The following is a 12,314-nucleotide window of genomic DNA, read 5'->3' on the forward strand; positions in this document are numbered from 1 at the left end:
TCTTGAACAGAGAAAAAGGGAATCGTTAATTCTCAAATCTCAATGCGTATTCATTCGCACGAATTTCGTCTTTGCCCAGGCACGCACCCGCACAGTTCCACCCCCTAACCTCCTAATCATGCTGAGGAGTGATGCGCAAAAGTCTGCACGGACACTGTTTGATAGATTGTCTCCTCCCGGTACCAACGTCGCATTTCTTTTTTTTTTTTTTTGGGAAATCGTACTACATTATTAATTGTTCTTTTTTTTCCCCAATAATCTTTTGGACCCTTAAGCTGTTCGGTGGATTTTATTTTATTTTTCAACATTTTTTTATATCAGTGAAAGTTTTAGAAACACAATGTAAAAGAATTATTTATGGTCGATTTTTATTATTGAGATGAACACATGAGTTGTGTTAAAAAAAAATCTTACGTCAAAGGATCAGTGTGGTGTGTGTATCGGCTTTTTAATTTACTTACAAATCACTCATTAATTTGGATTTTCGAGTAAAAATATGAGTTCAATAAATATATTGATGGACCTAAATTTAGGTTCTCTTTGGAGAATTTCCCTAAATAAAAATACTCGTATTTTATTGCGTAATCTCAATAATATCCAGAATTATAAAAAGAATAATATTTTTTTCGACCAAAAAAATATATTATAGAAAAATCGAATATTAGGGGGAGAGAAATTAAGTGCAGTCACAGGTGGTTCATGTGCGGAAAGTAAATGGGGCATGAGGTTCACGCAATCTCATGTGCGTGTGTACCCGAAAGAGAGAGAGAATAAAAAAGCGACATGCAGAAACAGTGAAACACAACAGCAACAAAAAAAAAGGACATTAAAAAAATCATCAAAAAATAAATAAAATTAAATAGAAACAAAAATAATAAATATAAATAAGAGAAGAGTTAGAGAGAGAGAGAGAGAGAGGAAAAGAGACCGTGCTTAACGTGACATCGTTTACTGCTAACAACACTGACCTCGTTTAAAGATTTAATATTAAATAAAAAAAGCCATCCCCGCCCCCTTCCCCAAAACCCAAGTCCTCCAATCACGTTTTCCCACCTCCTCCTCAGCGCCCTCCCAACCCCTCTCCCAACTAACCACGGTTAAGCTCTAACCCTAACCCTGGTCAGCTCCTGCAGTTCCAGGAGCTCCAAAGTTCCAAATCTCTCTCTCTCTGACTGTCTCCCTTCTCTCCCCCTTCCCTCCCCCATCTCATCATACATACGCTTTGCTAGAAAGAGAAAGCTTAAAGCCTCCTGCTTTCCTCATTTTCTCGTACCATTTTAACCGAAAACTGTTCGTTTTCTGGGAAAATTCCTTCTCCCTCTTTTGCCGACCTCCCCACAATTTGTGCGTTTTCCTTCCTCTCCCCCCCATCCCCTGCTTTTAACCGGGAAAGGAGCGACTCCAAATTTTCTCTCTCCCTCTCTCTCTCTCTCTCTCTCACTCCGACCCTCCCCCACACTCGCCGCCGCCCGATTGGTCCCCGCGTCCTTTTCTCTCTCAATCTCTCCGAGGCGATTCGTCTGATGATCCCATTTGACTCCCCTGCTCCGCCGGTTTGTATCTCGTCTGCTTTTGCTTCCGGGTTCTTTGGTTCTTTGGTTTTTCTTTTTTGTCCATGCTCTCGCTAGTTGGTAATCGAGATCTGTGATTGTATAGCCCATGGCGGAGTGCGAGGTTGAAATTCGGGGCGGTTGCTTTTTAGCGGTCGAATGCGTGGGAATTTGGAGTTCTCCTTAGAAAGCAAGGGTTTTGTGTTGCTTTGCGGGTTTCGCGAGCTGAGATTCGATCTGGGTTTTCGAGGTTGGACAGATTTTTAGTAGTGAGCGGCAAGGGCTGTGGGTTGTGGTTCGTGGGTCGTGGGTGCTTTTTTTTTTTTTTTTTTATTTTTTATGGTTGGGGGTGGGATAGAGATGAAGATAGAGCTAGGTGCTGGGTATGGCCCGTGGAATGATGAAGAGAAAGCCATGGTGGCTGCTGTCTTGGGAACCCGGGCATTCGATTATTTAGTGTCGAGATCAGTTTCCAATGAAAATCTCTTGATGTCCATTGGGAGCGACGAGAATATGCAGGACAAGCTCTCGAATCTCGTGGACCACCCCAACTCTTCCAACTTCAGCTGGAACTATGCCATCTTCTGGCAGATTTCCAGGTCCAAGTCGGGGGATTGGCTATTGGGTTGGGGGGATGGGTCCTGTAGGGAGCCGAAAGATGGAGAAGAATCCGAAGCGACTCGAATCCTTAATTTGAGACTCGAGGACGAGGGCCAGCAGAGGATGAGGAAACGGGTGCTGGACAAGTTGCACACCGTCTTTGGTGGGTCGGATGAGGACAATTATGCTCTCGGCTTGGACCGGGTGACGGACATGGAGATGTTCTTTCTGGCGTCCATGTACTTCTTGTTTCCCTCGGGAGAAGGGGGTCCAGGCAAATGTTTTGCCTCGGAGAAGCATGTATGGCTGACAGATGCACTCAAGTCGTCTTCTGATTATTGCGTTCGGTCATTTCTTGCAAAGTCTGCAGGGATTCGGACAATAGTTTTGGTTCCGACTGACGTTGGGGTTGTAGAGTTGGGTTCGGTTAGATCTGTCCCGGAAAGCTCGGAGCTGGTGCAGACCATAAGATTGTCTTTCTCGACGAATTCATTTATGTCGGTTAAGCCAATAGCTGCCTTACCCATGACGAATGAAAAGAAGGACGAAAACGCACCCTTCTCTAATTTGGCGTTGGCAGGTAAGGGTGAGGCAATCTCCAAGATATTTGGTAAGGAGTTAACCACAGTTAACAGTCCTGGCCATTATAGGGAGAAACTTGCCGTTAGAAAGATGGACTCCAGGCAATCGTGGGAACCTCACCATAACGGAAGTAAACTCCCATTTTCAACTCCTAGAAATGGCACCCAAGACACGAGTTGGGCTCATCATGCTCATGGCGTAAAGCAGTTGAGTCCTGTGGAATTTTATGGCTCTCAAACCTCAGCCAGTAAATTAGAGGAGCGGATGAACAGCGGTAGGAATGATTTTGGATTGAACCGCTACCCAACACCAAAGCAGGTGCAAATGCAAATCGACTTTACAGGTGCCACTTCAAGGCCTTCTGTGATAACCCGACCATTCACTGCCGACTCTGAGCATTCTGATGTTGAAGCTTCATGCAAGGAAGAGCAGGGTGGTGCAGCAAACGAGAAGAGACCAAGAAAAAGAGGCAGGAAGCCTGCGAATGGAAGAGAAGAACCTCTCAATCATGTGGAGGCAGAACGGCAGCGACGTGAGAAGCTGAACCAGAGGTTCTATGCCCTTCGTGCAGTGGTGCCTAATATATCCAAGATGGATAAAGCTTCATTATTAGGAGATGCCATTGCTTATATAAATGAGCTTCAAGCGAAGCTCAAAATCATGGAAGCAGATCGGGAGAGGTTTGGAAGCACTTCAAGAGATGCATCAGACGTCGAGGTTAATGCCACCGCAGAGCAATCAAACCAATCTCCAGATGTTGATATCCAAGCTACTGCTGCTGATGAGGTTGTCGTGAGGGTCAGCTGTCCTTTGAATTCTCACCCTGCATCAAGAGTTATCCAGGCTTTCCAAGAGGCGCAGGTCACCGTTCTTGACTCGAAGCTTTCGACAGCCAATGATACTGTGTTCCATACATTCCTGATAAAGTCGCAAGGGTCTGAACAGATGACAAAGGAGAAGTTAACTGCAGCATTTTCCCGTGAATCCAACTCCTTAGAGCCATTGTCGTCTGTTGGCTAGTGGGCGATGTGCACTTATGCTATAGTGGATAGGCGTAATGCATAGGGAAAGCCCCTTTGGAAGCTCGATCAGAGTTTTGGATTGCTGCAGAGTTTCCTCAAGGAGTGGTTGAGCCAAAAGGAGAAAAATGACTTCCTGTTGACCAATTAGGACAGCAAATTTACTTTCATTTTTTGTTCTTTTTCTTTTCATGGTAAACAATTCTCTGATAAGCAAATATTCTTGAAAGTTTAATTGAGTCTGTAAGTTTATACCATTTGTGGCTGTTCTGAACATTAATATAGTTTCTCTTTATATTTTTCCTTTTGATGGTTTACCCTCATGGTCCCTGTATTCACTTACTTTTCCTTAATACTCAGTTCGTGTTCTCTGTCGAAATTTGTGTAGTTCGATGAAGTAATTAAAATGGAAGATGAGGAATCATTTTGCATTTAACATGTAAACGAAGCAGTTGAGTTCTCCATTGCCCTTTCTTCCATTGGGTGTTCTGTGTCCAGACTCATTTTCTATTTTTCAGTCCTGGTTCCGGAAGTGCTCTTCCACTGAAGCGGAAAGCTGTCCCTGTCGCCTGGGCAAGTTGAATCCTTTGTGGGCAGTTTTAACCCGGAAGCACTGGCACGTTTTTCTCATTGCTATAGTCAATCTCTATCATGGCCTCCGCTTTTTAGGAGGGAATGAATCTGAGCCTATGGACGGAATTGTCCTGCTTGCTTTTGACAAAAGAAATGTGCAGTGAATGTTCGGTTTCATGAAGTGTGTTCCTTGTGGGCTGCATTAGCAGGCAACAGCGAGAGGGGCTTGCAGGGAGCATTGCAACGGCATGAATTTAGGTGTGACTTGCGGATGTTGAATACCGGAGGACAGTTGTGCCGAGAACATATTGCGGCGCAAAAATTGTCACGCCATGTCTTTCTAGGCAGCTGCGACTACGAAACCCTATATTGGTTCTAATTTTCAACCTAGTGGCAAAAGTAAGATCATGAAAAGTAGAAATTGCTCATCACGGGCTCGGAAAATATAGAGGTAATCAGCTAAAAAACAAAGAGCTTGCTGTGTGAGCATCATGCGAACAATAGCACCATTCTAGTGCCAATACTTTCCTTCAACCTTTTTGCTTATGCTTGACCCAAAAAAAGAAAAAAAGAAAAAAAACCTTTTTGCTTTTGGAAAGCAATGCCTTGCTTCAACCTTGTCCAAGAAAAAGCAGAGACTCTGCATCAGTCGACATGTATCCGCTCGCTGTCCAATGCAAAATTCTCCAATAGATCTATATTTGTGAATGAAAATGCTTTAGGTTGGAAAAGAGTAACGTCAATGATTTGTTTATGCTATCAATCACCCTATACTTTTTCTCAGCAATTGCCAACACGAAAATCCAATATGATACATAGAATCACCAACTTCATAAGCAAAGCTATTGAATAAATCCCGGCCCTCAGGGGAAAACTTCACGGTTAAGTGATCCCTTAATTCTAGATCTGCAGACAACAGGATCAATGCAGAAAAACAAGCATGTGTATAGGGTGCTACTACTTGGAAGGTCTGTATATCCAGAAATGACTCCGGTGTCGTCAGCAATGTCCCACGTCTGTTTGTGTAGGTAAAGTGAGATTTTCTGGCTCTATTATAAGATTCGCTTCCTTGTCACTTTTTCTACTTCGGCAATGCCTCGAAATGTGTCCCTTCTTACCACAATTATAACAAACCACCGGCTTGCCAACTGTCTCAGATTCTCTTATTTTTGGAGATTTTCCAGAGTTCCTTATATTGTTATCGCTGGATCTAACTTTACCTGATAGCTGAATACCAGGAGGTTCCTTGGACCTGTATTGATTTTGCAACTCTTCCTCAACCCTTAAATGATTCATCAGCACCTGGAAAGACAAATGCTCATAGTGCATCAACTTCAAGCAGAAATCCTTCCAAGATGGGGGTAGTTTAGATATGATGACACTGACATGGAAATTCTCATCTACTGAAATTCCAGCAGCCACAATTGAATCTGCCAAGCTGTTCAACTCTTGGACTTGCTCAACGACTGATTTACCATGAACCATCTCATATTCAATATACCTTTTGACTTGCAATCTCTTAGTCCCATATTCTTCATGAAGATAAACCAGTCTCAGCTTTTCCCACAGATCTTTTGCACTGTGAGTGTTCTGTGAGTACTTATAGAAGAGATCATCTGACAGAGAACTCAATATGTTGCGACGGCAAATGTAGTCATCATTCATCCATTTCTGTTCTGCAGCTTTTGCTTGAGCAATTTCTCCACCGCTTGCTTCTGGTATTAAATTGGCCACTGGGTGTGGATCAGTGAGAACATATGCAATATTTAATTGCTTCAGGAAAAACTCCATCTGTTGTGCCCAGTGGTGATAATTCTTTCCATCAAAACGGTTAATCTCAATGGGTACAAGACCCTGAACTAATGTGGCCATTGAGTTAGGAACAGCATCGATGGCAACATCAATGGTTTGCGGCCTGCAGCAATCAATTGATTAAAACCATTCAATGGCCAATCGGCAAAACAATTTTGTAAAAAGAGTGCTCTTCGATAGAGTATGGAAACAAGTATTCACTTGTCATTGTGTATTGGTCAGGAAGGAATCATATAACAACTGTGAAGGATTACATCCCTGAGCTCTGACCATTATGAATATACATCAATAATCACTTAGATTTCAAATGTGATATTCGCACCTTAATTTTGACTCCAACTTTTTAATAGCTTCCTCTATTGTAGGGAGACTGCTCCTCAAAGCTGACCACTGGTCTTTTGTTAAGATTATTCCTAGAATGCATCAGAACAGGCATAAATATTTGCATAAACACACTTAATGGCAAAATGGGAAAACTACAATTCCAGCAAATGCACGGAAAAAAATGCTTATAGAATTCAGAAAAACATACAGGACTACAAAAATCTTGTGTGAAAAAAGAAAAGTAAGCTAGCAATGTGCAGCATTAACATTTATGACAGGCGGTAGAACAAAGAAGCAAAAACAGTTCTTGGACCTGAAGATAAGTTATAGTAATCTTCTCAGATTTTTCACACATGTGCCATCCTTCCATATAGTTCCATATAGGCTTGAGACAAAGGTAATGGATGTTGGAGGAAAGGTGGGGGGGGGGTGGGGGCGCGGAGATAGAGACAGAGACAGTGCTCTAATGCTTGGAGATATAGAAACAAGGGTGATTAAATGTACGTGAAACACTTCCTTACTCACTATGTCCATCTCACACTCATAACTTCCATGCATCTCTTGCCTCAATAATATGATCACATTCGACGCCTTGTTGTCTTCTACACATATAACAATTCTGAAGCCAATGCAAATCCATAGAAAGCTCCGAAGGAGTTGACTTGCTGTGGGACTTCAATCTCAGCAAATTACAGTGAATATTTATAGTTAGAGGTTCAGAAGCCACCACAGCACATTTATATGACTTTACACAGCAGCATATTGGAGTCAATACAAGACAATGAGACGCACAACGTTGATAGAAACGCAAAGAATTATACTGAGACGAACATACTCTTTTAGTAAAAGCCACTAAAGCAGTTGGAATTGCAGATATTAACAACATAAACACGAGTGTCAATTATATGCAACATCAATCAATGATCAGATAAACCATTGTCATCAAAGCTTAGGCAAGCTCACAGGCAGCAAAGAGTAAGAAAGACCATCCACAATTATTATACCTGAACCAGCTAGAATAAAAAGATGAGCATCATTGTAGATTTAGATAAAGGAGAGAATGTTATAAAAATATGTGCAATCACCTTTAGCACTGGGAAAATGCTTTCCATCTTTGACATGGTAGTCCTTCATTGATACCCTATTTGTGCCTTTATAATCTTGAATAGTCACATACCTCCTATCTGAAAGCTACACCAACATCAAATGATGATTTCAACGTTGTTGATGTGGCTTATCCAATCACAAAATGTAGAATAATCAGTCGGCCACAAGAGGAATATAATGAAAATGTTACTATCAGTACCAACTCTTTTAACAGCAACGCAAGTAGACCCTCAAGAGGTTCTCGAGCTGAGTCCCAATTGCCAACCAAGGAAAACCACGAAAAATCCAAGAAAGACAATACCCACCAAGTGAGAATCTATAATGTTCAATTTGCGACTGCCTATTGCACTTATCTACTACTGCCAAGTGAGAATCTACAATATTGGATTTACTACTGCCGATAGGACTTTGTCTAAAACTGTCGTATTTCCTCCAATTAGGACTCCTCACCAATCTTATTCCCATGTTACTGGCAGCCACAGGGCTTCAGAAGTAAGAACTCTTTAATGCTCCCTAAGTTAACATCAGCACACTAGACAGCTAAAATGTAAACTCGCCGTTCTCCTCAGCAAACAAAGAGACTGTATCCAATAAAGCTTTTGCAGAACTATCAACTTCGCCCAATCTAGGACTGTCCTCTACAGAAGAATGCGGGGAAAAAAGAAATCTCCATTTGACCGTCTGGCACAAGAGATGCTTGTGCGTGCGCGATCGGAACCTTAAAGAAATACACATAGGCACCTCTTCACAAACCCAGACATCCATGGCTTTCTGACACAATTGATGCAACTGAATACAATCTCACCATGAATTAGCAGACAAAAACTAAGTGACAGGCGAAATAGTTCACTTGCTGTACATGCAGTCGATGAACGCAATCTACCCAAAGCAGAGCGGTAGGGTTTCGCTTTCAACCTCACAAATGAGGCGTTCTCCACTTTCGCCGAGCTCCTTCTTCACTTCCCTCGCCGGCGCCTCCGCGGCAACCCCGTCGACCTCTCCTCGGACATCCGATCCGCCTCCCTTGCCCCCGTCCTCGCCCGCAGCGTCGGAGAGGAGGAACGACTCCAGGACGCTCCGCACCAGCTTCTTGCTGTCGATGTCGGAGAGATCGAAGCCCAGCTTCTCGGAGGCCTCGCTCCGGAGCTTGAACTCGGTCATGGCTTCCATGTCGGCGCGCCGCAGTATCGCCATGACCGTCTCTTCGATCTTCCGTCTCGTCTCCATGCTGCTTCTGGATGGGCGGGAGGAGCTACTTCAGTTTGAGCTCCTTGTCTCTCTTAGCACTTAGCAGCCCCTTTATATATCCAGCGCTTTTCTTATTTTAAAAAAGACGTCTTTTTTATAAGTACTTTTTTTATTATTATTATTACGGTATAGCTTCGCCATATGCAGCGGGGCGGCTGAGAGCCATCTTCTTCTTTCCCTGCGAGGACATAAAATGCGGGATCTTCAGCCAAGGCATTGAAAGACTTCGATAACCTGTAGAAAGCTTAGCAAGATTCAACTGCGACGTCCAGGTGTGTACCTTTGATGACGTTTGCACACTGGTTTTCCTATTTCCTTCCTTTCATTTGTATACGACTTTGTTCGCCCGTCACGCCCTCCACCTGTTTGCTGAAATGCCCCACCCACCGCCATGAAATCCGTTTCTGCTCGAAAGCTCTTTACTTTGACACGGACGCTGCTTGCGTCCTGCTTCCAGAATTTGGTTTGGTTCCTCTCACCGGCTATTGCCTTGTTAGATTTCTCCAGCTTCGCTGGTAGTTTTAGCTCCGGCGGAATCAAGCTAGCATGTTGCTCCGTCGGCTTTCCTCAAAGTTTGCTGCTTCGGCAAGACCCTTTTGCAGTAGCACCAGACATGATATAGCTGCTACCATTTCTGAACTGAATAAGGTGAGGTAATCTATTCCAGAAAATTGAAAGAAAAATTAACATTAGTAACACGGTTCATAGGCAGACAATGATCACATCGTATGGAGATATGAAATACATAGGATGCATTTTCCTGCAGCTTAAAACTTGACGTGATTGGCTGCTCTCTTGATTCATCGTTGTTATTTAGTCCGTTTTAACATTTTGTTGGGAGCTAACAGATTTTGAGATACAAAATTGTTGATGTTGCATCAGGAAATGGAAGTTGTTTTCGGTGAGCCTCCATCGAATGGATTCGGCGCTTCTGCGGCGGATGGTGTTGGGGCACAGGACACCCAATTTACGTCTCAAGTATCTGAAGAAGGTGCAGGTGGCTTGACGCACATTGGTGATACAGGAGAAGCTCAAATGGTTGATGTTTCTCCCAAAGTAGTTAGCAAACGAACTGCCACTGCCAGCTGCAAAGTGATGCTGGGGAAGAAGGTGTTCGATTTGGTGTCCGCCAACCAGATGGCGAAGGGTGATGTCTTGAGTGTGGCCAAGATCGCAGGAATAAGTGGGGCGAAGCATACGAGCAGCCTCATTCCGTTGTGCCACAACATCACACTGACTCACGTTCGCGTTGATCTGAAGCTGAACCCTGACGACTTCAGTGTGGAAATAGAAGGGGAGGCCACATGTTCCGAGAAAACCGGGGTCGAGATGGAAGCGATGACAGCTGTGACCATAGCTGGTCTTACAGTATATGATATGTGCAAGGCTACTTCAAAGGATATCCAGATTTCAAACGTAAGACTTGAGCGTAAAACTGGTGGGAAGAGCGGGGATTGGTTTAGAGGAAAGTAATGGTATATAGAGGGAATTCATCGGATATCTCCAGATAATGCTTCATCGTGGTGCTCATATAATGAACATTGGTAGGATTGCCACTGATTCTCTGTTTGATCCAACCTTTTCTTTTATATCATAATCTCGCCGACTGCGAGGATGGAATGAATTATCGAAAGCGCAAGGAGCTGCTTGTATCTTTAGGATTGCTTTGCATAAAGGGCTCATGTTCTTATGTTTGAAGGGAAGGAAACTTTGTTTTATTTACTCATAGCTCATTATGGTTCAGGATCAAGTTTTTGGATTCTTGGCAATTCAGTCAATTTGTTTCTTTAGATGCTACTCCTCTGATGAAGTAAGGAACCGGATTAACTCCAGTTTGTGCATAAAGACCGCCTCCTTTTTCGCTAGAAACCAAATCATTTGGTATAAACCTTTGCATAAATTACTTTTCTTGACTACAACACTAATTATAAGGTGAATCTCCAATTGTGCAACAAGCGGGAAGTTTTCTTATCTTCCTTCTATTCCTACTCATTCCAATATTCTATTCATATATAGGATTGTTCTACTTTTGAATTTGTCAAGAATTCTTTTATAATTTAATCAGATCTAAATATAAATTAAATGAATTAGGTACGCACTCCTACTTCTAATAAAATATGAAATGGTTGAATAATTGAAAAAAAAAAAATGAGATTATTTAGAATTATACATATACATTGAATTGATGGTAGTAGATCCACAAAAAAAAAAATAAAAATTGTGATTATTCCGAAAGAGATAAAACAAAAAATTCGGTAGAGTCAAGATGGTTATTATATGACACCTACTATGGCATAGAAAGCGAACAACTCATAAGATTTTTCTGTTTCTATATATTTTCTAGCTATATGGATTTAAGCAAGGCCAATTGAGTTCACACAATTTTATAGTCAAAGTTGACTTGACTCGATCGTGCAATCGAGCTTGATTTATCAAGATTGGGCTCGAGTCAACTTAGTTTGGTTTCCAACGAACGTGAGCTTGATTTGGATTAAACTCAATCAGCAAGTAAAGTCTCAAGCTCAAGGATCAAGCTAAGTTTGAACTCGCTCTCGAGCTCGAATTCTTAAAGCACAATATATTCATTTGAAAGTACTGGTGGTTTATAATCTTTACAAATGCATACATGTGACTAAAACAAATAAATAACTAGATTATTAGATTAAGCTTAACAAAAGTGCTCAAACTTGACTCCACTTGAGAAAAAACGTGTTGAGTTCAAAGTGGCAAAGGAGTCGATTTTAAGCAAGTTGAATTCAAAGTGGCGATGGAGTCAATGTTAAGCAATTGTCAAATAGCTTTTGACTCCTTAATTTGTCCCTTGTAATCAAGAGAAAGTCAAATAGTTCGACTTACCAATATGCCTTATTCTCTCACATTTATGTTTACAATAGTTTTTACATTTCTCGTATCTGTTTACCAATATGCCTCATTCTCAAAAGATTAGGATTGGTGCATTTCATTGAAGAGTTTAAGAGAGGAACTAAATTCAAACGGGAGAGCTTTTCTAATAACTGTACTTTATGTAATTGCGGCGGGATTTAATCTCCTGACCTAACCTGAATGCCCAAACTTGCTCAACCTCAACCACTCATTTACCATCAGGTCGGGTGCTTGGCAGCATTTTTTTTTTTTTTGTAAAGTTATTGGGAAAGTCAAGAACATGAACAGATCCGAAAAATGTAGAAATAACTGCTGCAGAAGCGATGAACATCGCTTGGAAAAGGGTCAGTCATTCGAGTAGCTTTAGGGGGATGATGATTCGTAGCTCAAAGACTGGTGCGGCCGAAAAGTGAAAAAGGGGGAGTGCGCACTCACGGGCAGTTGAAGTAACGTTGAACCCAAGTCACGAATGATGCCAAAGCCACTCTCTTCGGGGCAAATGCCCTTAACTGGTAGGTTAAGCTATAGACCAGACAAGCACGAATCATTCTTCTTACATTCCCTATCTCGAAGGCTCTTCCTTCGCAATACGAGAACATCAGCAAAATGCAGCAGC

At 42.2% G+C, this 12,314-nt stretch overlaps 3 protein-coding genes across 5 annotated transcripts; 2 read left to right on the top strand and 1 right to left on the bottom strand.

Moving 5' to 3' along the window:
• The first annotated feature begins 1,193 nt into the window (after positions 1 to 1,193).
• On the top strand, positions 1,194 to 4,068 carry LOC104443355 (transcription factor MTB1). Its single transcript, XM_010056702.3, has one exon. It carries the CDS (start codon positions 1,890 to 1,892, stop codon positions 3,750 to 3,752), a length of 1,863 nt encoding a protein of 620 aa, XP_010055004.2. The 5' UTR covers positions 1,194 to 1,889; the 3' UTR covers positions 3,753 to 4,068.
• Positions 4,069 to 5,006: 938 nt separating this feature from the next.
• Positions 5,007 to 8,851, bottom strand: LOC104443357. Its single transcript, XM_010056707.3, has 4 exons — positions 8,483 to 8,851; positions 7,546 to 7,651; positions 6,459 to 6,549; positions 5,007 to 6,239 (listed from the first exon to the last, which is right to left on the bottom strand). Exons 1-4 carry the CDS (start codon positions 8,792 to 8,794, stop codon positions 5,324 to 5,326), a joined length of 1,425 nt encoding a protein of 474 aa, XP_010055009.2. The 5' UTR covers positions 8,795 to 8,851; the 3' UTR covers positions 5,007 to 5,323.
• A 45-nt stretch (positions 8,852 to 8,896) lies between these two features.
• On the top strand, positions 8,897 to 10,574 carry LOC104443356 (cyclic pyranopterin monophosphate synthase, mitochondrial). Of its 3 annotated transcripts, none has more exons than XM_010056705.3 (3): positions 8,897 to 9,087; positions 9,313 to 9,463; positions 9,698 to 10,574. In XM_010056705.3, exons 2-3 carry the CDS (start codon positions 9,362 to 9,364, stop codon positions 10,286 to 10,288), a joined length of 693 nt encoding a protein of 230 aa, XP_010055007.2. In that variant the 5' UTR covers positions 8,897 to 9,087; positions 9,313 to 9,361; the 3' UTR covers positions 10,289 to 10,574. The 3 variants fall into 3 exon arrangements, with proteins under 3 accessions (XP_010055007.2, XP_010055006.2, XP_010055008.2); XM_010056704.3 differs by having other exon boundaries at positions 9,323 to 9,463; XM_010056706.3 differs by lacking the exon at positions 9,313 to 9,463.
• Positions 10,575 to 12,314: the final 1,740 nt, after the last annotated feature.

Source organism: Eucalyptus grandis, chromosome 5, assembly GCF_016545825.1.
Source record: "Eucalyptus grandis isolate ANBG69807.140 chromosome 5, ASM1654582v1, whole genome shotgun sequence".
Lineage (NCBI taxonomy): Eukaryota > Viridiplantae > Streptophyta > Magnoliopsida > Myrtales > Myrtaceae > Eucalyptus > Eucalyptus grandis.

Excerpts from the sequence above, each read along its gene's own strand:
- LOC104443355 (XM_010056702.3), top strand. The coding sequence starts at position 1,890 with ATGGTTGGGGGTGGGATAGAGATGAAGATAGAGCTAGGTGCTGGGTAT.
- LOC104443357 (XM_010056707.3), bottom strand. The coding sequence starts at position 8,794 with ATGGAGACGAGACGGAAGATCGAAGAGACGGTCATGGCGATACTGCGG. Across the intron at positions 6,550-7,545 it reads GCATTTTCCCAGTGCTAAAG|GAATAATCTTAACAAAAGAC; the intron begins GTGATTGCACAT and ends GATGCATTCTAG. Across the intron at positions 6,240-6,458 it reads AAGTTGGAGTCAAAATTAAG|GCCGCAAACCATTGATGTTG; the intron begins GTGCGAATATCA and ends TGATTGCTGCAG.
- LOC104443356 (XM_010056705.3), top strand. The coding sequence starts at position 9,362 with ATGTTGCTCCGTCGGCTTTCCTCAAAGTTTGCTGCTTCGGCAAGACCC. Across the intron at positions 9,464-9,697 it reads CCATTTCTGAACTGAATAAG|GAAATGGAAGTTGTTTTCGG; the intron begins GTGAGGTAATCT and ends ATGTTGCATCAG.